General features: G+C 37.4%; 1 protein-coding gene across 1 annotated transcript in view; it reads right to left on the bottom strand.

Annotated features, from left to right (window-relative positions):
* Positions 1 to 711: 711 nt before the first annotated feature.
* The window catches only part of LOC134848630 (uncharacterized), a 244,181-nt gene continuing 218,946 nt past the window's right edge, over positions 712 to 25,946 (bottom strand). The window contains exons 5-15 of the mRNA XM_063866148.1: positions 20,453 to 20,568; positions 16,944 to 17,349; positions 16,301 to 16,396; positions 15,916 to 16,012; positions 15,340 to 15,528; positions 14,680 to 14,933; positions 14,388 to 14,436; positions 14,260 to 14,289; positions 13,811 to 14,064; positions 2,478 to 2,627; positions 712 to 1,995 (exon numbers count right to left, since the gene is read on the bottom strand). Of these exons, the coding sequence (XP_063722218.1) occupies positions 964 to 1,995; positions 2,478 to 2,627; positions 13,811 to 14,064; positions 14,260 to 14,289; positions 14,388 to 14,436; positions 14,680 to 14,933; positions 15,340 to 15,528; positions 15,916 to 16,012; positions 16,301 to 16,396; positions 16,944 to 17,349; positions 20,453 to 20,568 (2,673 nt within the window). The 3' untranslated portion in view covers positions 712 to 963. The remainder of the gene's footprint in view (positions 1,996 to 2,477; positions 2,628 to 13,810; positions 14,065 to 14,259; positions 14,290 to 14,387; positions 14,437 to 14,679; positions 14,934 to 15,339; positions 15,529 to 15,915; positions 16,013 to 16,300; positions 16,397 to 16,943; positions 17,350 to 20,452; positions 20,569 to 25,946) is intronic.

Here is a 25,946-nt window from a genome sequence, read left to right as displayed (position 1 = left end):
AAAACGTAATATTAAAAAAAATTGTCTGCGGCACAACAAATTTTGTCAAAAGAGGGCCTTTATAGTGCTCTGAGAGCGCTCGGAAAATCAATTGGGTCGACATAAAAAAAGTCGTAAGGCATGATTATCGAGAACTTTTTGAAGTACTGCCCCCTCGAGAAAACACTAGATTCTCCTCTGACTAGAGTTGGAGCCTTTCCTTTTTTCTACATGCACTGCTACTGGATATTTCTTTTTTCTTTGTTTGAGTTTGCGCTACTCCGTTATATTTAAAAAAAAATCAATCAAATGTCTGTTTTGTATCGCCTTCGTAGAAAATTTAAATCCAAGCTTTTTTTATGCCTACTGCGTTTTTTGGCAAGGCTCTGAAGTAAAGTCTGGGTAAATTAAAAGTTTGTTGACAACCTGCTCTTAAAGATGTTAGCAACAAAGATTAAATTAAAGCAACACTTTCAAAGTTTTAACAACTCTTAAGTAGCATCCGGAAGTTTTAGAGATACATTTCAGGCATTTCCAAAGAAATATAGCAATTTATACTGCAACGAAGAGAAAAAACAAGGAAACTCAAACAAAATACAGAAAACTTAACACAATTTGAAACTATTTTAAACGTAGAGATTATATCTCATGTAGCTTATAGTCAAATAAAAATAATCAACTAGTAATAATCAGTTTTTAAGTGCTTTTGAGCTCAAATGATCAGATAGACAAATGATTTTTTGGCAGTTCCTGTATTCTCTTTAAAATTTGATTATTCACTTCGTTCATTGACTCTTACTCTTGATAAAAACCTAACGATGAAACATCAATAGCTAACATGAACTAGCAAACTAGTCACTATTGCAACAAATCCGTAACAAAAGCACTGTTTTTCACTGCAATTAAGAAGAACAAACATGTAACATGCAATTAAGTCAATCCCGGTGAACTTGTTTTTTTCTTAATTTTGATTCGGAGGTTGGCTTAATTTTGATTCGGAGGTTGGCCACCAGTATTAGGGTCTTGGCTTGAACTCGGAAACAATGCAAACGGAGCGTACGTTTGAATCGGCTCATTCGAGTCTGTAGTAGCATCACAAGAACCCACACTTCCAAACTGCAACTTGGATCTCAGGCCATGGACAACATCAATGTCTCTCATCTTGTTCGGCGAACCTGCCGACGATACCTCTGAATCAGTTAGAGCCTCGCTTGAGAAACTCCAGTCGGACAAAGCGCCACTTCCTCCTCCCTCACGTGTCAACAAACTGGTCGGAACAGAGACGGGCGAAAACAACTCGTATGTGTTGGACGTAGTCGGCGAGAAGAAGGTATTGCCTCCAGGCGCGGAAGGTAGTTGCGAATAAGTGTGGCCTTCAAAGTTGATGTCACCAGGGAATGCCCTGGCTGCTTCGTTCAGTGGAAACTGAAACATCGAGTTGAAATCCAACTGAAACTCGCTGCTCATTCCTTGTGGTTGAAGAACATCCGGGGTTCCTGGAGTTTCGGCGAATGACATCTCTGGCTCAGGCTGGTTCTGAACAACCGTCCAGTTTCGGTCAAATCCAGACAACCATCCGTCCTGTTGCTGCTGGATACTAAACATGGAGTTGTCCTCTTCAGGATTAAGCATTGGCTGCATGTTTAATGACATCGATGCTTGAACAAATCTTTGTTCATCGCCACCGGCACTCAAAGTTTGATCATCTCCAAATAAGGAGTAGTTTCTGTACTGGACATTACCAGGCGCTACATTAACGTGCGATCTACTGTTGTAGTATCTTGAGCCGGCATTGGATTCATGAGTCATGAACCCTTGAGATCCAGGGTTGCGAGACGAGGAATTCTCGTAGCCAGTGCTCGTTTGTTTAGTGGAAGGACGGCGCTTGGTTCTAGTCTTGGACGAATTAGAAACCTGGTATAAGTGATTCTGTGAGTTAGGATGCATACACATGAAACCAGTTGGTTGATTTGGCTCGGGTGATATCCCTTGCCGACCAGAAGTGTAGTAATCAGGCTGTAAAAATGAAGCAAAATAAATTTACCACCACAAACTTAAAATTACTCTCAGAAAAACTGACCAACAGTTTAAACTGAACATTTATGATTCAGATTGGTTCTGCACAACTTCCAATTTCGGTCAAATTCGTACGATCATCAATCAAGACGTTGCTGGTTGATACTATACGTTGAATTATCTTCCTCAAACCTAGTCAATCAATGAAAAATCGTGTGAAGGTCAAAATATTTTCTTCAGTAAAAACCTTTGCATATAAATTACCAGCATAAATCTCTATTGGTACTTGATACTGAAGTTTTGAACTCCGTTACACGAATTAAGATTTTAGCTGCACTTTTTAAACAAAAATGGTCTGCGCTGCGATTGAAAACTGTTTTATGTCCCGGGTTTAGTCGCCAAGAAAAGTAATAGCTAATTCAGAGATATAGCAGCGAGAGCCATCCATGGTTCAGTCTATGATTAGGGTCCATGATATTTACCTTTGCAGTCATAAATGGACTGTAATCAGCGACTTCAGTTCTTCCAGTTGAAGTTTTGGAAGTAGAGCTAAAAGCAGGTTGGTAGCTCTTCGGAATTTTGTTCTGCATCCGTTTATTGCCACTGGCGTTGCGTTGGTAATCAGGAACAATCTGTTCAAAAAAAATGTTGAGTTAGAACGGAAAATTCAAATATAGTTTATTTAAATAATTTAGAACTTGTAAGTTATTAAACAACATTTTGGGCAGAGGCGGTTCTATGATTTTTGCGTGCTTAAATGGCGGTTTGTTAATTGGTTCGCCAAATAATTTTATTCTGAAATCTCCCAAATCACAAAACCGGTAGAAAGACATTTAAAACACGTAGTTTTTTTGGTCAACTTAAAGTCCACCTCAATTTTGCACCATTTCCCTATTCATTATTAGAGAGCGTTATTTGCTCTCCATTAGATAAACGAATTTTATAAACGAGCTTCAGATGAAAAGTCTCCAACATAGCTTCAAGTCCTTTCCAATACAGCTTCAAAATTGAATTTTTATAACTTCAGAAGTCACTTTCATGCAGTCATTTTCATACTTCTGCTTGATTAAATTGCTTGATCACCATTTAAACAAGGATAGCCGGTTACTGTGCAAGTAGCACAGAATGTTCTGACCATAGTCTTACAAATTACAACAAAGTTTTTTATTCAAATTATTGTCGTTTTATTTTCGGCGTGGTGTGATTAAAGGAGCTGAACAAAAAAACTGGAGATTAGGTATATTCGACAGTCATTGTAAAGTAAGCAAACTGATAAACAAATCAAAGTTTTTTGAAATTTTGATTCCAAAAAGGCGCTAAAATACTCAATTTAAACAAACGCTACTCAAGTAAAACTAAGTTCCTTACTTTTTAAATTAAGCTTAATTAATCAGTTAAAATAAGACTGCTCGCTCGCTTTATTCGCTCGAGATAAGAACAAAAATAAAAAATTTCAAACCAGTTTTTCTCGACACTGTAAGAAAAACAGCTGAAATTTTATATTGTCGTTCAAATCACGACTGTAAGGGCTTTGATATGATATATATTACTCAACCCAGTCCGATGATTATTTGTGGTACCTGATTTTGCGTGGAAAATAAACTTAAACACGCCCAAAGTTCCTCCCCATTTTCAATGGTCGGAACTACAAAATTAGCCAGTTGCTGTGCAAGTAGCACAGAATGTTTCGAATAAATTCATTATTATTATTATGAATATTATTCGTTTCAATTCTGTGCCGTTTTTGTGCGTGATATGATGAAAAAACTAGAGAACATCTTAGAACGCATACACAAGCAAAATATGACCCATAACGCTACTAGAAAAACTTTGAGTCTACAAAATTTCTTAAGTGACGCACACCAATTAAGAGGCATTAGCAGTACCATTCAATTTGAAAAAGAAACTGATATGCTTCAATTTATAGAGCTGTCTCAAGAGCAGTAATAACATGAAAAAATTAAGTGTAAAAAAAATAAAATGAATTTTTCTTACAATTCGAAAATTTCACAATGTGAGAATAATCCCCCACCTTCAACCAATTTGGAACGATTTCTAAGACGGGTTAAATCGCCGCTTACGCGTTTATAGCGCGAAATATATCGCGCGTTAATTGTCCCAAACTGGCCAAAATGGCAATTTTAAAACCCCCATAACTTAACGAAAAATGATCACAGGTGAAATATTTTTCCAGGCTTAAGCTCAGGGCAACAATACCTTTAGAACAATATTTTGAAAATCCCGTCAAAAATGGCTCCCCTGAGCGCAAATATTCCGTAACTTTCGTTACGAAAGTCGGAACAATAATGGTCTGAGTTAATATCCTTAGCATTGGTTACTTAATAGCTGGTTACTGATCAAAATGAACACTTTCAAAATGAAAACATTTTATCGCAACAATATTTGCGTCGCAAGAATATTTGCGACTTAGGTTGGAAAAAAAAGATAGTTCATACTATAACACAAGCGTTGCTTGTGTAATAAACACGTGAAAAATTTATGGGCTTTCCATTTTAAAAAAATTAACGGGATAGTTTTACCCTAATTCCAATCTTTATCGATTTTAAAACGAAAAAATAAGACCAAACCAAAAATATCGTTACTTGCTACTTTTGAGAAGTCTCGTTTGCACTCGAAAACAAAGGAAACTTTTTATCGGAGCGCCATTCTTCCCTCGCAAATGCAACAGATGAGGTTCAAAATGTTTATGAGAGGCTTTTCTTATGATGTTGAATAGCAATTTCGCCATACTTGGACATCTTTTAACGGTTCCAAAGGGGCGGTCGGATCAACAAACAACATATGGCGTCCAGATCGAGGAAGCAATACTATTGTTTTAAACTATTTTTTAAAACAACTATTCAAATTATTTTTGAGAACTAGCAAATGTTTCATGTTACAAACAAGAGTATTCGTCAACAAAAAAATGTTTCGCCACAGATATTTTTGATAAAACTGCCGACTATACATTAAAATGATTTTTGCGAAGTTTAAATTAAAAGATATTTAGCAAAATGAAATAAAATTGCGATTATCTGATATCAATCGAAAAGAAATTTCAAAGTTTCGTAAAAAAAAGTTTCAATCTCTTTATTTTTTCAACGTTTATCAGTTTAATTTAAGCTAAAGACGACTTCTTGTATTTTTAAGGCTCAAAATTTTCAGATCATTCCAGAACGAGACCATTTTCAGAAAAATATTAATAATAATTGTAGTTCCTGCGAATCGCAGAGGAGCTATCAGTAGGCCTTAACAGTCCTGTCGAGGATAGTCCGTTTGTATTATTTCCCCACATTCCAGACTGTGTTATTTTGTTGAGCGAAGCTCTTTTTTGCGACTCAAGGCCGTTTTTGCGCGTCTAGAACTTTCACGAGGTACCACTTTTGCAGCCAAATTTGGTCAGGTTGTGGTAGACCTGAAGCTAGAGGTCAAGTGAGAGCTCGTCCTCACACACTAGCATTCCCATGGCATGGGATCGATTACACGATCTGACGATTCTAAAGTGAACGCCTTACCACTATGCTAAGTGCCCCAATGAAAAAATGATCAAAGGTGTTCTTTGGCTATGGCTGCATTTCAGACACCTGCAGTTTGAGTAGCTAATTTGGCCTACTTTGTCGGGAAAACATATGATAAGGTTACAAAACATTGTATGAGTTAATAACCTAGTGATGAAAAGAAGAATGAGCAGTACAGTAAGAAAGAAGCAAATTAAAGTAAGCCTGCTGTAAGTAAAGCTTAGGAATTAATTTCGTTTGAGCGATGCCAGCTGCCAATTGTGTATATTGGATTGATGATGTTAGGATTTTTCTTATCAAACAAGTGTCAAGATTGTGAACTCAACTTTCAAGTTGGCGTGTTCCAAATCAGATTGACTTTCAGAATGCATTTTCACTTTTTGGATGATTTTGGAAAGTGTGAAAAAATTCCTTAAGCATCATGCAACCGGGCCACGACTGTAGCTCAAGTCAAGGAGATTTTTGAGTTTCGCGAAAAAACATGTGCTAGTGCGCTAGCCGTGCGATCAAAGGTTTCGTGCGCCGTGGTCCTTACGGTGAGCACTCGAGTGGTCCCATCTCGTCCAGGGTGTTCTGCCTGTGACACGTCCCTAAGGCCATATTCCTCACGGCGTCAGCTCTTTCAAGATCCAGACTACATCCTCTTTTTGTGGCGCATGTTCTGCGAGACAGAGCTGGTAGTTACTCATTTTGTAATAGTCGCGAGATATGGTATTAGATTATCAAATGTTCCGGGTGGTAGGTTGCTGAAGGGACGTTAATTTTAAGAAAACAGATTCGGGTGAGGGGGTCTTCATTGTCTGTGATATCAGCAACTTTTGTGAGTTCCGGGGTTCAACATCAATTTTATTTCTTGAGTAGTTTTGAAAAAATCTGGCGTAAATTGTTTAGAACCAAGAAAAATCATGATCGTGCATCTGAATTATTCACTCTGGTGCACCTCCGAAATGTGGGAAATATATTGGTTTGAACTTCCAAACGACATCAATGGTTTCGATTTCATTTTTGTGGTTTCAATTTCCTTTCAAGGCTTCATTTCATTTTGAACGAAACGTTTGAGGCGTTTCTTGAAATCAATGATAGCTCCTACAGAATTGTTTTCTTTGTCACTGTGTAAAAAATTAAGTGTACCTCTTCTTGTTGTAAAACGAGCGAGTGCAATGAGAAAGGTATCAGTTTTTATATCTTGGCAAGAGTAGAGCTGCTCTTTTTGTAAGACAGTTGTAGATGATAGCATAGAATTTGTCCATTTGTTTTCCATTTTCAATGAAGAATGGTCCAAGGAAATCAACTCCTGTAATGACGAAGGAAATATCTGAAGGTTTTGTGCATCAAGCAAATCAAACGTTTAAAACGTGAGCTGGGTGGTGCTAGTCTCACTCCAATTACGAAGTAGCGCTGCTGTATGAAAGCTTCTGGGCAGATTCTAAACAGATTCTGAGCCTTGATGCATGAAGTTTTGTGTGCGCGTAGAATGTACTGTTTTGTTATCGCATCTTTTGAGTCCAGAATTATCAGAAATCTTGCATCATTCCGATACAAGGTGCAAACTCCAGTCAACTTCGAGCTCTTAGTACAGACTTTTGATCTAAATTGGGTTTGAGCTGAATCAAATTGCTTTAAAAGACAATTTTATTTTTTTTTTCTAAATTTTCGATGAGATTGAGAAATGATAGAGCCTGAAAAATTTTGATATTATTAAGTTTAGTTTTTTCAATGTCCGTGTTGTAGCACGCTGATTTCAAATTTTGTCAGCTGTGGTTCGGCTTAGATCGGTTTTGAACTGAGGAACATGTCTTTTAGCTTAGAAACAAAACTCATAACTATAACTTAATTAGCTTGTCCCATGAATAAACCATTCAATATTAAAAATTAGCTCATTCAAAGACAGTATTGTGTCCTTGTTTTTCCTACAAAAAACGCAGCCACCACAGCTGTTGCAACGTATCATTATCATCCCACAATTTCTTTGGTTGTTTCAAGAACCCATGAGGTGCGAGCCAATTCTCGTTTAATTCTTATGTGCTCTAGACCGCCAAGTCCATGATCTGTAGAATTCAGACTAGTAGAAATTTGATGACGGTTGATGTTCCATCCATGAGATTTCAGTTAATCTATTACCAACAAACGTTTTTTCTTGCTTTTTCGTTGATTTTATCTAGTCAAGTACCGGTTGACTGTCTGTCCAGATGTGTAAAACAGCTGGTCGGTTGAAATTAGGCTACAAGAAAGCAAATAGAAAAAAAAACGTTTTTTCAATTGTCGCAGCTACTGATTTAAGTTTAGGTACACTTGGCTGTTTAATAGGTTCGTTTTTGCGGTTGCCAATCAAAAAACGACTTTCACTAACTGTCTTGTTGGCATTATGCATTTACAAGAAAAAACACTCCGACCATTTCAATCAGTGATGCGTCTGTAAATGCGTGTATTTCCAAGTTCCATCAGTTAGGGCTGGGATTTAGAATAAAAGGTCTTTGGCAAAATTATTATATCCAATGTGAGGAAAGAATCGAGGAATTTCTGTAGCTTAAGTTTTTGATCACCTGGTATCTGATCAAACCACTTTAATCCTTATTTCCAATTTTGGGCATGGTATTAAGCTTCAATCGAGTAGGCATGGTGCTAAAATTCCAAGTGGATCGAAAAATGGTTAGCAACTTTTCGATAAGAACTTAATGAATCGAAACCCAACAAGTTTTAAAGATTACCTAGTCTCTGCTAAAGCCGATTGTACTTTGTCATAGGTCGGTACTAAGTCGATGTAATCATCCATTTAAAAGCTGTTCAAAACTGCCTTACAGGCCAGAGCAATCGAACTTTTGTTATTCAAGGGGTACCTTTGCAATGCAGATATCTCGCAGACTGGGGAATATGTGGCAGCAATTGTTTAACGTGTGTATTCGTACTGATTGATACTGAAAACACAGGACTGGTCCAGTTTCTTCACAAAAAATAACTTGCATCACCATCCCTTCATTATCAGAAAGAAGATTAATATAACATTTGCAGAAACACAGTAGACAACATTATAGATAAGCAAGTAGATCCAGACCTGTCAGCAGATTGTTGTTCAGTGATTGCCATTTGAAAAGAGACGCGGTTTTGGCTACTCTTCTATTTTTTGTTGGTTTAGCTTGGTTTTGTACCATTTGCTGTGGTGAATATCAATTTCGTGAGGGTTTTCTTGTGGAGGTTATTAACGAAGATAGCTTCGTACAAAACTCGTAGATCAATGTCCTTAGCTAGCTGTCAATTTAGTGTCTTTACCTGATTAAGTGCTATGTAGTAATGCCGTTGTGTTGAATTTTTGACGGTATAGCAATTTCATACCGTTCCCCTTGGTGTTATTGTATTTTAGAGGAATAGAATTGCGCTAAATTGTTCCTAGTGAGTATATCAATTTCTGCTCTTTCTAGTCCAAGTTCTTCATCTTTTTTAGAACTACTGAACCAAGAAATCCAATGGTTGCTCAACATAATGAGTTTATTTTTTTGTAACTTGGACTGCAAAACCCGAAGTTTATCTGCTGCACACTTAGATCATTCGGGCGGGAGCTATGGTTTGACGATACTCTCTGCGGTTGTCTAGCCTAATCGAGTTCATATATGTAGTGCGGCAATCATTTTGCGATAACCTGAATGGGTACGCACACAAGCACCTTTTAAGCCAACAGCTCTTCAATTTTTCCGCTAGCAATGTTGCATAATTTAATGTGTTCAAATTTTGAAAAAAGTTTGACATATTTCATTCAGATGAGCCATTTCTGCTGGAGGTATGTTCATGATCGGTGTTTTATAAACACTGCGGATTGGGAATAGTTGTCCACTTTTTTGGTAAATGCCAAAATCGAGATCTTGTCCAGTTTTGCAGCCAGCATCTTATGGCTTACATCTATAATTTGTAACGGCGTATAGGCGGTTTCTGATTATGGATATCTAAAAAGTCTGCAATGTGGTCAAGCATAAAAGTAGAATGGATGACGGGGTCATTACATTGAGAGCATAAGTATCAAAAAATTTACCATTACTGACGAACAAAATTAGAACCAACTGCAACTGTTTAACCCAAACATTTGGCAATCATTCATCGTTACTTTTTCTGAAGCAGTGAATTCTCCATAAATCCTCCACGGTACTGTACTGGTTTGCAATTCGAGATGGGTCATGAACAGATAATTTGGTGAACTTTTTTTACATTGTTGACATCATCTCTCTGAAGTGTAATTGCTTCGTGAACGTTGGGAACTCAGACTATTTAAGCATGTTTTATGTTGTCCAGCAAGCTTTTTTTTCAACTGTTGCCAGTTCAGGTCAATAGAAAAAAAGTGGCCCTGCGATCAATTGAAGCGTTTTTTGCAAAACTAGCTCAGTTTTTTTGTCATACAATTGTCAGACCCAATTTTGGCGTTTTGATTTTTACCGATAAAAAAATTTGACTAATCGTAAGTATAAAGTCCATTTAATTTATTTGCAGACATTCCCAGGAAAAAGTGTCCCTTGCAGCCGTTCAAAGATTTTGCTCGTATTTTCAGCCACTTCTAAAAGATTTCACGTTGCTGTTATGCAGGTTTTTGCCGAAACCGTAATCAATGCATTCCAGGAGCAAAGCGTCACGACTTTTGCTTTTGATACATTTGAGAAGTAATAATTTACTTTTTATACGTTTTTAACTAATTGTTTCTTGACCAAAACGATTTTGAAGATCCATTTGTGCAAATTTTCAGAAAGCAGGGTTAAACGAGTACGCTTTGATGAAAAACTTTGCTTTCCCTGATACAGAGTCCTAAAAGTAGGTCCTCCGATGAATGTTACTATTAATAATATTCCAGTCGTTTGTAGCCTGAAATAATTTATCCAATCGTGGTAGGCAAATGAGTTCCCGCCGTAGTTAGTCAGTTTATTTAGAGGTAGTTCTTATAGGGGTAAAAACGCTCGGTCAGCTTGAAAAAATTGAATAGTTGGAATAGGTTGCATTTGGTTGTAACTAGGATGACTGAAAACCCTCAAACTACTTTGTTCGAAATCTTCTCTATTTTGTTCGCTGTTTCATGAAGTTGGGTTATTGAAACCCTGATCAAAAAGATGCTGTGCAAACAGGTTGTTTGTTTGATTTCAATAACTCTCATCAGCTTCCACTATTTGGTTTTTCGGATAAGTTTGCACTCGGTTGCATTTCGTTATAGTTAGGATTAGTGAAATACCTTGAATGAGTGTTTCAAATTGCATTTTTCTTCTGTTCCTTGTTTGATGAGGTTGGACTACCAGAGGCCTGTTCAAGATGATGATTGTTTGTTTGGTTTCCGTTTTTCTTGAGTATCGACTTCTTGGTTGTTCAGATAAAAATTGCCTGGAAAACGTTATTTTGCGTTTTTTTTGCGAAAAAGTGTTCTGATTTACTGGGAAAACAGTAGGGGATTTGTATCATGTTCTACGTTTTCCTGACCTCTAAGATAAATTTGCTGATCCTTCAATTTCTATGTTTTTAAAACATTTCCTGGCTGTTGTCTGTTGATATAAGCAAACGAGGACTCCAAAAAATATAATTTTTTTTTCGTGAAATTTTGTATGAATTGAGGAGCTAAAAATTGGATTAAATCATAGCTTGGATTTAATTTTAATTGTACAGGCGACGCTTTTTGTCCTGATGCGAGTAGTAGATGATTCGTCGACGGAATAGTTTGTTGAAATACTGGAAACCTTAATTTGTTTAACCTTTCTTCTCTCGACTAAACATGGATTCAATTTTAGCGTGGTTTAAATAGCGTTGCGCTACGTCGTTGGTTGAGCTTCGTTGAAGTGTCATATCATGGCGAAAACTAGTTTGTTCTCCATCGGATAACCTGTTTATGTGCTTAGTAGAGGGTTAGGTTAATTGCTCTCGGGCATGTGGATCATTGACAAACGTTTCTTTTGTTCTTCTATGTAGTTGACTTCGAATGGAAATAGATGTGCTGGTTAAATCTTTGCTCAAAGCTTTGAAGTGTTAGCTCTAGAATTTTTTTTGAAAGAGAAGCACATGTCTTCATATTATCCTCGGTGTCTTCGGAAGATCCATTGGCAAACACTTCGGTTGTTTTATTTTCATCTATTCCAACTGGTCTTCAGTGACCTTTGAAAAATTAATATGGGTCCCTTTTTCTGTCTGCACCTTTAAGAATTCTATAGATCGGGTCAACTCAATATAAAGGAGCCTGAAATTAATTGAGACAATATTCGCTGTTATTGGTGACATTTTGTAAGAATTGGCACCTTCCATTGTTGTTCAAGTTCTAAATAAGAAAGGGGGAAAAACTGACTGTTTTTGCCTCATTTTCTTTTTTTGATACGAAAAAAAAACCTTTTCGTTTTTCGAACTGTTTTTTTTATTTGTAAAACAAAACTGTCTCTAGGCTTTTTTGAAAATTAAATTGAAATTAGATTTCATTTTTGGGAAAAAATCAGATGCCTCCTTTTCTGTGTTTTTGTTTGCTTGAAATCAATGAGAAAATTTACAAAAAACCGTACTTTTGTCCCTCCGAAGTAAAGTATCGGTACTTTGGAACGTTCTTTTGTGTTGTTCTTCTTTGTGTTCTCTGTGTTATTTCTTATTTAATTTTCGATTCCAAATGTAAACTTTTCAAGCAAAACCTTTAGTTTGTGTTTTTTTTTATAATGAAAAGGGAGCTTGAAAACATTTTTTTTAGTTGCAATCAACAGGTTGCGCTCAATTAAGGAGACACAGAGACGACAATGTGTTTCAGACACAACGAGAGGAAAACGATAATTGAGCTTAATGGCTTTTTTCTTCAGGAACGATAGAAAAATTAGTTAGTTTTGCTCGATTTTGTTTGCTTAGGAAGTGCGATACTTTTCGCTGTTCAGTGTTAGCCAAAACGTGTAATCATGATGTTGATTCTTTTTTATCAGAAAAATGGAAGAATGTTAAATTACAACTTCAAATAGGCAGGTTACAACTCACAGTGACTTTCAGAAACAATTTTGACTTTTCTAGCGATTTAACAAAGTGCGGGGAAACAAATCTCAAATGTAAAGATCTCTGAGTTGATTAATTTTAATACTTTCATCTATGACCAAACAATTACTCGAAATCATCAGAGAAACCACATTTAGGCTTGCTGCTTCGTTCAAGTCTTCTCATGAGCTTCATCATTATTTTTCACAAAACCAGTTCCAAAATCATCCGTTAATTAACAAAGTCGCCCTAAAACTATCCGAACTACCCACTCTAAACTACAGTGAAAGTTTTAGCGCCATCGATTTAGAATTACAGGGGCGGAGTTGCAGTTTGCATACACAAGCAAAAATATGACCGATAACGCTACTGGGAAAAACTGAATGAGTAAAACTTTGAGTCTACAAATATTCTTCAGTGAGGCACGCTAATTATGAGTCTAAATAAATGCTAAGTGACGCAAGCCAAATAATGACGCATTAGTAATACCAGTCAATTTGAAAAAATGAAATTTACCAACTAACATGCCTCAATTTATAGAGCGGACGCATTTTAACTAGTATACGAACAAGTTCATAAAAAACATCCGACCCGGATCAGGTTCGAACCCTCTTATTTTGTTGTTGAGGAATACAACAGCCAGCAATAACCTAGCATAAAAACTTCCGAGCGGTAAGTATGCAGAAAAAATTGGGATAAACAGTGATCAGCGGCGGATTTGGGGGGGGGGGGGGGCGGACGCTTTCCTACCCTCAGGAATTCGACCCCCAGCCAACCCAAAGGGTCCCCCTTTGTACTACTTTGAGATATCCATTTTTGGTGACGGGCCCTAAAATGGTTCTAAGGGCACCTTCGGCGCCAATATATACTAATTTTGAGGGGGGGAACGCGCGATGAAAAAACGCGATTTTTTGGACAAATTTTCCAAAGAAAACTGCCTAAAAACTTTTGCCAAAATTTTTTTGCCGAAACAGGGTCTCTGTAGTGCCTTGGGAGAGCTGGAAAAATCAATTTGGTCGACCTAGAAAAAAAGGGTCGACAAAATTTTCTCGAATTTTTTTTTGAAAATCCGCCCTCCCCCCCTCGAGAAAATCATAGGTCCGGTCCGGTCCGCCCATGGTTCCTGGTGAGCGGTTTGATGCTCGGTTTCTAGATTGGACATTGGGAAAATGTCCACTACGTGTTTGGCCGCTTGTTCTCGAAAATAACTTTAATGCATTTTTCACGACGCAAAAAAAAAACAAACTATGCTTAGACAGGTTGGATAGCCTACGACAGAGCCTCTGCGAGTCGCAGAAACCAGAATTATTGTGTACTGATTTTTTAAACTTTTGTTGATTAAGCACCTGTTGAATTTGATTAACTGCTGCCGGTCTCCGCCTCTGTTCAGCCGATTGCACAATGTATTCACACAGTCCTCTGCCCGCCCCTGGATCCAACTGGTCCCCGTCCGATATCTTGTTGATCGACAACCCGTCCGATCTCAGCAACTTCACCAAGTCCAGGTTCACTTCGGCCCCGAATGTCATTTGACGTACGGGGACTAGCCCTCGCTCGGACGATCTCGTCTCGTGGCCGAAACCGATCATGAGGAACAAGTCTACACAGAACAGATAACGACACTACAAGAAAGTGATCAGAGGATCCAGAAAAAAAAGTTAGGTAAGCAGGCGGAGGCCAAACCCAAAGGTTAATCATGAATGAATTAATTATAACTAATTTATTTTACAGCCAACTGATGTTTAAATAGCGAAGAGTAATATTTAGAAGCTCAGTCCTTCAAGTAATAACTTACCAGTCAGAATATCTGAAATTTTCCTCCCACCTGGAACAAAAACGGAACCTTTTATTTTAGTTTAAACTAATTGTTAGCTAGCTCAGCTAGTGTTTATGAAAGACTTTAATCAAGAAGAAAATACTTACTAATTGGCACTTGACTCAGCTTCAGAAAGATAATCACTGCGTATCCTTCCTGAAACAAATTTGTTTCAAGGTAAGACAGAAAACATCGGAAAAATATATATTTGAACCAAAATTTTACAGTTAAGTTTAGGTTTCTTGCGTTTTGATCGTTTGGTTTACTCCACGAAGTAAATACTTTTGAATATCCGTTTCCCAAAGATCTTATTTTGCTTATCAGAATCATGCAGTTTAAAAACACAAGCACGTTTATTTGACAGGGGGTTGGCTACAATAACTACAGAGCTGAACTTACTCCCATGAGACTGTTCAGCTTTTCCACATTGCGCGAACTAGTTTTGACCATTTTCAAGGATCCACTCGACTCCACCGCATTCCCTTCATGCTGCTGGTTGCAATTATCCTTCGACAGTTCGCCCAAGGTCGTTTCTATGACGTCACTCGCATTGCTCACTGATATAATGACGTAAGCAGTTGGTTTGCCCATGTGTGCTTCTAGGAACTGCGCCGTGTCGCGCCTAGAGGGGGGCAAGTTGGATGCGTAACATTCTAAAAAGCACGCCAATGGTTTTGAACTGATTCAGATAAATATTGGAAATGGAGGGGAAAAGATGATCTTTAAAAACACCAAAACGCAGAAACCTTTAAAGACTTCTAATAGGTCGTGTGAAAATTGATGGTTCTAGCCAGTTAGTTATTTTGAGCATTAAACAAGATATCAAAAGAGTCTGCATTTTCAGGAAACCGACTTTATACTATAAGACCTAACTTTAAAAATTCATAAAACCAAAAGTTCATGAGCCTATTCTGGAAACCTTCTTGATTGACACATTAGGTAAAAATGTCAAAAAAAACAATTTTTTGCGCTTTTTTGGTACCCTCCTCCAATTTAGCAAATGTTGGTGTTCCCTTTTAAATTTTTCAAAATGCCGATATATATTGTCAAACCGTATACCCAATGTCATATCGCTAGCAGTGGCCAGAAACTGGTTGTAGCTTTCGTCTTTGGTCAGATCATACTGTACATGTGAGTTGTCGAATGTAGAGGCTGACTGTGCCAGAGATCCACCGGAGGACTGTTGTTGATGTTGAGACACCACTGGAGAAGACATGGAGGACTGATTGGTGCTACTCATGTTCAGATCTAAGTTGGAAACAAAACATTTTAATGTCATAGAACTTTAGATTAACTAGTGACTATGTGGTTATTTGCTTGACTGGTGTAAACTATGACTTTCAGTAAGAACAACTATTAAAGAAACAAACTTTTTCTTATATTTGTAGTTATTTGTCGAAACCAAGCGTCGTGTTTTAGAAAAAATTCTTTCAGCATAAAAAGATAGCGTCACCAAAAAAGTCATTTTTGCTCTCTTTTACAGCATCTTGCTGAACCTGAAGTGTGTAAGCGTCAAATAAAGCAGCAAGTCGGGACGAACAATTTCCCAGGACAACCATGCAGTGGGTAGGAATGGGGCTAATAAGAAAAAACAATCTCGCAGAAGTTTTTTGTTTTCGAATTGCAAAGACTCACGGTTCGGTCTTGGTTTCTGTCCAATGCCTGGAGGGCAGTTGAGTTCCAGACTCTGTTCCTCCTCGTTCAACACCTGGGCGATGCACCTGATCACTTGCTGAAACAATCACTGTTTCTGAGGATGATTTTTGGAAGAGTTTGAACAGAAAAATAATGGTTGAACTGAAGTTCTTGATTTTCATTCTGAAAATCCATTTTTCTAAGAAAAATCCCAGCGTATAGTTGCCTTTATTTTTTTAAAAGCAGCGTCATTTTCAATTAACTGTTGACTAAAATTTAAGCTTGTGGAATCTTGTGAAACTATTTCTTTTTAAATCGACAAAAAGTGTATTGATATTTTACAAAATTTAGTAACTAGTTGATAACTAGTTAGTACTCTACTGACATCATCAGACTCCGTGAATGCTTTGCTGGGGTTCTTCAGTTTCCGCAGCAGTAATGCGTGCCACTTCTGTCGCATTCTCTTGACATTGCTCCCACTCTGCAAAAAGAGCAATCCTCCATTTTTATCGCTCCGAATATGAGTTACAATATTACTCATTAAAACATTGTACATAAAAAAATTTGATACAATTTTGACCGGGGTGGATTTAGAGGGGGGGGGGGGGGGGGGGACGCTTCTTTTTTTAATTTTTCCAAAAAGTGCTTAAAAACGCTTTTTTGGCCTGCTTTTTCAAATTTTTGCCTGCGGTGCAGAAATTTTCGCCGAAACAGGGACTTTTTAGTGCTTTGGGAGAGCTCAGAAAAATCAATTTGGTCGACCTAAAAAAGGTCGATAAAATTTTGAAATTTTTCTGAAAATCCGCCCCCACCCTCGAGAAAATCTTAGATCCGCCCCTGCTTTTGACAACAAAGATTTTAAACAAATCAGCGGTAGAAGAAGGACTTCATAAAATTTTTGAATGATCATAATATCAGGATTTTTACAGAGACTTTGTTCTTTTAAACTTAATAAAAACTTAAGCGTAAAACATTCACTTGGGGTAAAAAACATTCACTTGGGGTAAAAAACATTCAAAAGAACTTACATGATCATCTAGCTTGAACGATATCCAATCATCTACCACAATAGTCGCAGTTCCCATGTCTGAGCCCCCGTTGGTCCCTGGCGATCCTGCATTCTCCGAATTGCCTCCTCGGACCATCCGACTCTGGTCTAATTCAGAGTCCGTAAGATCATCATCAGAACTACACTCGACCACAGACGCATTCACTGTCGCAGCAAAGTCTCCTTCAAAGGTGCTTTGAAAACTTTTAAGAGTGCTACTTGAACTACACTTCTGGCTGGAATTGTTGATTTCGGCCTTGTGGCGGGGTTTTCCCGACTGTATGTAGAACCACTCTATCTCGGGTCTTCGGGAAGCACCCGCGAATAGCGCAAGACTGAGTGGCGTAATGATGGTACTACCCTTCACGGCGTTGGACTGACCGCATCTAAAGCAGAAGCGATTTCAACTCTCACCCGGCTTGATATATCAGGAAACCCACGAACTGATGAAATTATCTAATGCTACAGCTAAAATACTTAAAAAAAATATGAGCGAATCAAAATAAGAGAATTACTTAGAGGTTAAGACATAAGGTAAAAAATGACAGAGATCACTGCGAAAGAGTGGTTTACACTGAAGGTCAGACAAGCGCCTGCTAAACTAATTATTAGACGAGTAGTATATAATCAGAACACAACACTTCCCTTGGCAGGAAGAAATTGGTATGAAAATTTAAAAAAAAAAAACTAATTTCAACAAAACGTAACAGTAAAAAAATTAAAAAATAAAAATTTGAGGTGGTACGCTTCTGAGTGATATTGGCAATAACATTTAGTGTCTGAGCATTTTTGAATTTACAAGCTTGAGTTCTACTTTCCAGACAAAAATCTATCTAATTCCAAAGGGACTTGGCTATCTGATTGAGAAGGAGTATTGAATTTTGCAAGTTCCGACGTCTCTGTCAAGCCTTCTTTAAGAGTCCTTTTTGTCGAGAAAGTGCAGTCGCCTGGTAAAGCGTAGGATTCCCGTCGTGAATGGAAGTTGTTTGAGGATTCTAGGATGAAAGAAGCATCCCTGGAGTGAAAAAAGACTTCCGCTGGAGTTGAGGATGAGTTGCACTCAAGAATCATCGCAGAGCATTCCTTCGTGTTCGCTTCCCAAGTATCTGTGGTCTGATCTATATTGATGGGGTTGTTGGCTGTTTCAATTTTAGTAATATGGTCTACAACACCAATAAAATTTCTAATAACAAAAAAATAGAGGTCCCGCGTTTCTAGATGATCTAAGAAGAGCAATGGGGCGAGTTAACAGTGAGATAAAACAAAGTGTCGTTTTTTTTTGCTGGAGTGAAGGATGAGTTGAATTTGTTATCTGGCATTAGGTCGTCTGAATGAGATCTAAAATCTAAGGTTCAATCGTTATATTATAAATCGAATCAAGATAAACCGGTTCTGAAGAGTTGTGCATTTTTAAGGTATCCGAAACAAAACTCTCTTTTCCCAGTTATCCATGGTAAGCCCCCCACGGACCACTCCGAATCGCTATTGTCTGAAGTAACCATAGGAATGAAACTAGATTTGTCACAAGCAAAGTAACCTGAGATTGGCAATACTAAAATTTCCTGGCTTTTGAAGACTGTTTTTGAGTGATTTTGAGGCTGTCGACTGTTTTTTTTTCTCTGAAGGATCTTTTGGAGTCAGTTGTCGCTACGTTTGGCTTTATGTCCTTGCAGGCAGCTTTTCTTTGATTTTGGGCTGATGTCCGAGACGAGCATTGAATCAGAGCTGTCTGTGGATTGTCAGTTGTGGGTGTCTCACCTGACTGAGAAATGCCAGTCGTCAATGTCGCCACTGGATAAGGAATTCCGATTCTTTTCCGATTCTTCACTGATTCGTTATTAGTGTTACAAAAAAAACGACATATTGCTCCAAAAAGTTGCCCAGATTTACCAACAGCGATGCCGTATTTTCGAATGATTTTTCCGCCTTCAATTTCATCCGTTGCTTTCGATGATTTCATGAATTTTGTTTGAAAATCTTCGAAATGTGGAGTTCCATTTGTTCAGTTAGCTTTGAAAAAAAGTACTTTTTTGAAAAACTTGTTAAATGGAATCTAGGGTTCGGCACCCCGGTCGTGTTTGATTATCAGAGTTGTAACACCTTTCCGACGGATTGCTATTTTTTCAAGGCAATGTTTCGTCTGTGTAGTTGTCTTCAATCCGATCGTCTGATCCCCGATTCAATGCTTAGAAAAGGTTGACTTTCCTTGGTATTCAATAATTTTCAGTTAGTATACGGTTTTGTGTCGAAATGTTTTTCAAACATTAGTTAGTCGAAAGTAGTTTTCAAATAATTCGGGATACAGCGCCGTTTAATGAGGGTATGGGTAAATCAAATAGCCTTGTGTTTGAATTTTGTTTTTATATTATTTACAATTTTTTTCTAGTCAGTTGGATCTGTAGTCTCTGACTGCACAAAATATACAGTTATTGTTTGAATCGGAAAATAATTTAACTTCCTGGGTAGTAAAGCAAGAGTCTCGGTCCACTCTTTCGGATTTTGGAGGTCAATGAAGGATAATATATACTTAAATAAAAACGATGACAAGGTTGGTGTAAGTATTCGAAGTAACTTTTGCAGAAAGGAACTTTGAAAACGATCAAACCAAAAGAAAACAGAACCTCTAGCCCCATATAATACAATCGAAAGGCCTGCAAAGTCATCATAAATTTTTCCATTGGGTTCTGAAAGATCTGGTATTTTTGCAAAAGACTTGTGAGATAATATGATCTTGATGTTCTCACCCAAAATATTTAAAAGAATTAAGGAATTACAAAATGTGTCAAATAAGGAAAGTTAAAGTATTAGAAAAAATGACTGATATCACTCGGAAGGAGTGGTTCACACTGAAGGTCAGACAATGACAGGCGAAACTTACTAAAAGATGAACAGTATACAATCAGATAATAACACGAGCAAAAAAAAGTTTAAATTAGAAAATAATTTGTATATATATTATAGAAATAAATTGTATAATAAAAAACATTTCAAGGCCCAAATATAACAAACATAGTCAATAAAAATGAAGAAGAGCCAATGAGCTCAAAGACACCGAAACTGACTTGAAACCTTTTTCATTCGAACTTCAAAAAAAACATCACACATATTTCCGATTGACTTTCTTCATAGAATTAACCTTTTTAGAGAACTGGGTCAATCGCTGATTTCTATATTTCGCTAGAAAAACTAAAGTCACTCACGTTTTGTTTGAGCAACTTGCGCTCTTGTAATTGTATTGCAGAGCGTAATTTGCTTTCCTTTTAGCAAATGATTTCGAATTGAAATTAAAAACGAAAAAAGTCAAACAACAAAGCAAAAACCTACACGACCTAAACAAATGTCTTCACATCGTTCGTTGACACTTAAAAGAACTGAGCGAAGAAAAGTTTTTCAGACTATTATCTTTCAAAAAACAATGATTTTGCGGATGGACTAAAATCGTGAGCTTCATTATGCATTTCATTTCACTAAATGACGTTTGAGGCTCACCTGTCTATCTGGTTGTAGATGAACCACTGTCCATTCAGCTGTTGCAGACTGTCGACAAGCTCCTCTTTCGTGAACAGCTGTTTGTTCACTAGCACCGACTCAGGAGACAGACACAGCTGACAGATAAAAACAGCAGGATATAACAGACTACCAAAGCCAATCATAAAATCTAATTGTCCTAAAGAACGGTTTGTTAGGGGACAAGAAAATAAAATAGCATAAAATTTTTTCAGATGTTTAATTACGAATTAGCTATGATAATGTTACTATTATCTTGGTGTTATTGTTATCGCGTACTGGAGTTCCATGGATGATAATTGATTATATTGTCATTTTATAGTCAGCATCTATAAAATTACAAAAATAATCGATTATAATCCATCAAAAATGGATTATAATCATAGTATTTTTTTATCAATATAATCCATTATAATCGATTATTATAATCCAATAAAAATGGATTATATTTTTTTATCTTTTTTATGCCAATATAAGCCCTTATAATCGGTTTTAATCAATTATAATGGATTTTTCCAGAGGTCAGTCATAGTTGTTGAGCAGAATAATTACTTTTTTTTTCAGGTTTAGAGTTTTTAGGTTTCTGTAGCTTCGTTTAGTATCGCTAAAATAGCTGTTTTTTTTTAAACAAAAACGCGGTTTTTGGCAATTTATGGGATACTAGTCGAGTTCTGTGCTTGGAAGTGATGAAAACGCCACAGCAGTGGCTGCGTGTGTTGCCGTTGTAGTCATGGTAATTTAAGGAAAATCGTATAAGTAAATAAAAGTTATCATAAAAGGTGAAGACAGAAGGTACGAAAGGCTTAAAGGTAAGAGGTGGAGAGGAGTGCAAAGTGACTTGAAGAATCTAGCTATAGGGGGTAACCCCTTCCAAAAATTCTAAGCACTGGTTCGGGGCATCTTTTTTGCTCGGGCAGAATACTAACTTTTGTCAATTTTTTTAAAAAGTGACATTGGGGTCTTGAGGACGCCTACTACCAGCCCGTTGTATTACCCTTTAGCAAAATAATTACAATTTACAACGGCGTACATTTCGTCAATGGCGTGTTTGATGACTACGTCTTCAGTGACGACTTAACCATCAGTCTCTTCGTTGGATTCCTGAACAGTGTACAGCAACCTAGCTCTCGTACAGCTCGAAACATCCATCGATGTATGCGTCGGTGTTGTGCAGAATGAATTGATGAATTCGGCTGCAAATTGGGTCATATGTTGCGAAAACGTCTCACTGTAGAGTGGAGCCATCAAGCAACTCGAGTCGCACTGTGAATGTTCTGTATGGTAGAAATGAATATTCGGAGAATGTGGCCAATTTGAGGTTCAAGTCGATGTGGACGTAGAAATTTAGAGGGAAGCAGGTGAGTGCAGATGGTATTGATGATTCGTCATCTTCAAACGGGAAAACTTCGCTCAGTAGTAATTCGTTAGGCTTCGTAATTCCTGATTTCGAATTCGACGAGGTAAGTGACATTGGGGTCTTCCAGATCTTCAAGAACCTCTTTGTAGTCATCACGGATGGAGTTTAAGGACTGTTTAGGGCATATCACTGTACAGGAATCCAACGAAGAAGAGACTGATGGTTAAGTCGTCACTGAAGATGTAGTCATCAAAAACGCCATCGACGAATTGCACGCCGTTGTAAATTGTAATTTTTTGCTAAAGGGTATAACAACGGGCTGGTAGTAGGCGTCCTTGAGTTCGCCTAATTCGAAAAAATTTCGGATTTACGGGGATTTTTCCAAATTGACGTCGTATGGTCTAAATGCCTTCAAAACAATTTGTTAAAAGTGGTTTAATTGGGTGAGGGTAAATTTACACCGAGCATGTCTAGTTGGCTAGTAAAGGCGTTGGTAATCCTGGAGTAGGCCGGGTTGTTCTTGTGTGCAGTATTATTGCTCATCGTGGAAACCAGTGATTCGTGTGCTGTAAACTTTTAACTTTGATTGGTCGGAACAAGTGGTATAAAGGACCTATATCCTGTTAGCTATAAGAGAAGATAATATTGAGAGGAAAAGACTAAGGAATTGAATAAGAATAGTGACGCGCTTGTCCGCAGAACTATCAATTTGGCTCATTTGTTTCAAATGTCATACTGAATGTGAAGTCCCGGTTTTTTCTATCAAGTTAAATAAGAGTGGAAAAGTGTAAGTCTTGTTGACCGCTAAATGTTGGGATTACTAGTGATTATTTTATTTTTAGAAACTAATCATGACTGCTACTTCAGATTGTTTCGCAAAAGACAGCAAGGTTTATAAAGTAGCAAACTTCAACCAGAGCTGCCTGCATCGAAGTTTCCTCAATGAGTGGGGCACAAAAAATATATATTTCTTTGTAGTATGATAACATATTTTTTGTTAGCCTTTTTTAAAAAAAAAAGTAGTCGAGGAGAAGGTAGTAGAAATGTTTGGGACATGAGGTATGATCCGTAATTAGTCAAAGTAGAAAAATAAGAATGGAGAATTGATCATCAGCACTGCCAATCGGTAGGCTGTGCATTTGATATCGTCCGCAAGGTGGTATTTGGTTTCCATGATGTGGTAGATGGCTAGATAGGGTTTTTTTGGCGCTTTTCGTGGTAACTTTGAGTTTATCTGTCAGGATAAATTTTCCAATCACCGGATATATTCGCATAGAAAACTGTACAGTGAGCATTTTTTTTGGTTCATGTGGAACTGAACCAAAAATCATGGTTGACAGAAAAGTAATTTTCGGGTCAAAAGGTAACTTTGATGTAACGATTGATGTTAATTTATTCTGAGGACTCAATTTATCGGTAGGCTAATGCACTGGGTATTTGAAAAACTGGCGCTGTAAAACGGCTGATACCTTTAGAGTGAAAAAATTTTTCGTGAAAAGGCAGATTATTTGAAAATTTCGCGCTGAAGATCTGCTTACTGAGTTAAGGAGATGCTATCATTAATGACGATATAGGGTACTAAATGTCTGTTACAGTGTTAGGCTGAAGTTGTGGGCATTCAATTTAACGGTATCATAAGGACCAGTAGGAACGGCAGCAACTCGGATAGCCTGTTGTGAAAATTATAAGAGAAAGCGGCTGAGGTCGTGGGCATTCTATTCAAAAGTTAATTTTGACCAAAAAAAACCGCTGTAACACAAAGAGTTTTTTCGTTATTTTGTCGAACTGGAGTTAGTACTGCGAACTTGACAAAAGGTTATCATCGAAGTTTCCTCAATGAGTGGGGCACAAAAAATATATATTTCTTTGTAGTATGATAACATATTTTTTGTTAGCCTTTTTTTAAAAAAAAAAGTAGTCGAGGAGAAGGTAGTAGAAATGTTTGGGACATGAGGTATGATCCGTAATTAGTCAAAGTAGAAAAATAAGAATGGAGAATTGATCATCAGCACTGCCAATCGGTAGGCTGTGCATTTGATATCGTCCGCAAGGTGGTATTTGGTTTCCATGATGTGGTAGATGGCTAGATAGGGTTTTTTTGGCGCTTTTCGTGGTAACTTTGAGTTTATCTGTCAGGATAAATTTTCCAATCACCGGATTTATTCGCATAGAAAACTGTACAGTGAGCATTTTCTTTGGTTCATGTGGAACTGAACCAAAAATCATGGTTGACAGAAAAGTAATTTTCGGGTCAAAAGGTAACTTTGATGTAACGATTGATGTTAATTTATTCTGAGGACTCAATTTATCGGTAGGCTAATGCACTGGGTATTTGAAAAACTGGCGCTGTAAAACGGCTGATACCTTTAGAGTGAAAAAATTTTTCGTGAAAAGGCAGATTATTTGAAAATTTCGCGCTGAATACCTGCTTACTGAGTTAAGGAGATGCTATCATTAATGACGATATAGGGTACTAAATGTCTGTTACAGTGTTAGGCTGAAGTTGTGGGCATTCAATTTAACGGTAACATAAGGACCAGTAGGAACGGCAGCAACTCGGATAGCCTGTTGTGAAAATTATAAGAGAAAGCGGCTGAGGTCGTGGGCATTCTATTCAAAAGTTAATTTTGACCAAAAAAAACCGCTGTAACACAAAGAGTTTTTTCGTTATTTTGTCGAACTGGAGTTAGTACTGCGAACTTGACAAAAGGTTATCAATTATTTGTGGGCCACACTTGATTTTGACAGCGTTGTTTGATTTTGTCAGATAATTATAATTGCTTCAATAGCTAGATAGATAACGGAGTTTGAAATACAAATTACTGAAGTTTAAAACGTATTCTGAGCCGTTAGTAGGATTGGAATGATAGTCATTGCTACTGAGTTTTCTTTGTAGAGTCTGGATTTGTGACTGTGAATAATGCTTTTGGTTTGAAAATTGATGAGGTGATTATTTTACAAATGCGTTTTTGAGTAGGAGAATCCAAGAAGTCAGATTGTCTTGATAATATTGTCGGATGATCAGAACAAACTTATTCATAGTGTTGAAAAAAGATTAGACTAGCATTCGTCGAAAAGGTGAATCATGCTTTTTTGAAATTCTCAGTCGAGGTAGGGGAGATATCTTGTAGAATCTTTTGTGAGATCAGTTTCACTGCTGCATAAAATGCGAAACAGCTGGCTTGTATCTGCCCAGTCTGGCCAGCCGTCTACAGTCTCAGGTCATTCCTGGCCAGATTTGATTTAGTTCCTGGTCTTCAGATCCAAAAACGTTTTCTGACTTTCTTGATAGTACTCAGTGTCATAATGATCGGCCTGCATTTCGATGGTTGCAATTCGACTTCATCATCAGTGTAATATTCGTCAATTTGTTCGATGCCGTGATCGAGATTATATCTATCGTTTAAAAGTGGGTAGACTGCTAAAATTTGACTGCTCTCTGCGTAGCATAACTAAAGTATGACGAATGTATAGAGATGTGGCAAAATCCGTTAACCTAATTGTAATTACTGGCATTAGTTTTAATGGCTGAAGGTTGCACAAACTACCTTTTCGTCGTTTTCGATTCTGTCAACTTCAATTCTTCTGCGAGAATAGAGCAGAGGTCTTCGACCGTATCATTTTCAGGTTCACGGATGTCATCTAAAATTGAATGTCATCTATAATAGGCAAGCAAGCTGGACGATTCATATTGGTTAGAAAATCTAGTGTATCTTCAGTTTTGGATTTGAAAACTCTATTTTGCAATTGGAAGTCATATTTTCGGATTTGGTCAGACTCTGCGTATCAATTTTGTAATTGTTCCAAAGTTTGTTTGCAATCATTTCGCGCAGCTTTAACATGTTTTGAAACGCAATTTAGTACTTTTCCTTCTAGATGGAGGTGTACGTAATGATCTTGCTGATTTTGTCCTTCTGGTATGCAGGCAACAATGATACTTGCGCGGAGAAGTCCTTCGAATTGGTTCCAGCTTTTGTTAGTATGTCCTGAGAGTCTCTTAGGTGAAACTTAGCAGAAGTTGTTCAGGTAAAAAATGCAGTGGGTTATACTTCCTGTAAATTTGTTAACTTCGCTCTTGTCGCAAAATTCAAAAAATCTTTGGCAATTTTTTGAAATTTC

This window comes from Symsagittifera roscoffensis, chromosome 6, assembly GCF_963678635.1.
Source record: "Symsagittifera roscoffensis chromosome 6, txSymRosc1.1, whole genome shotgun sequence".
Classification (NCBI taxonomy): domain Eukaryota; kingdom Metazoa; phylum Xenacoelomorpha; order Acoela; family Convolutidae; genus Symsagittifera; species Symsagittifera roscoffensis.
This window is presented reverse-complemented; position numbering and strand designations above follow the sequence as displayed.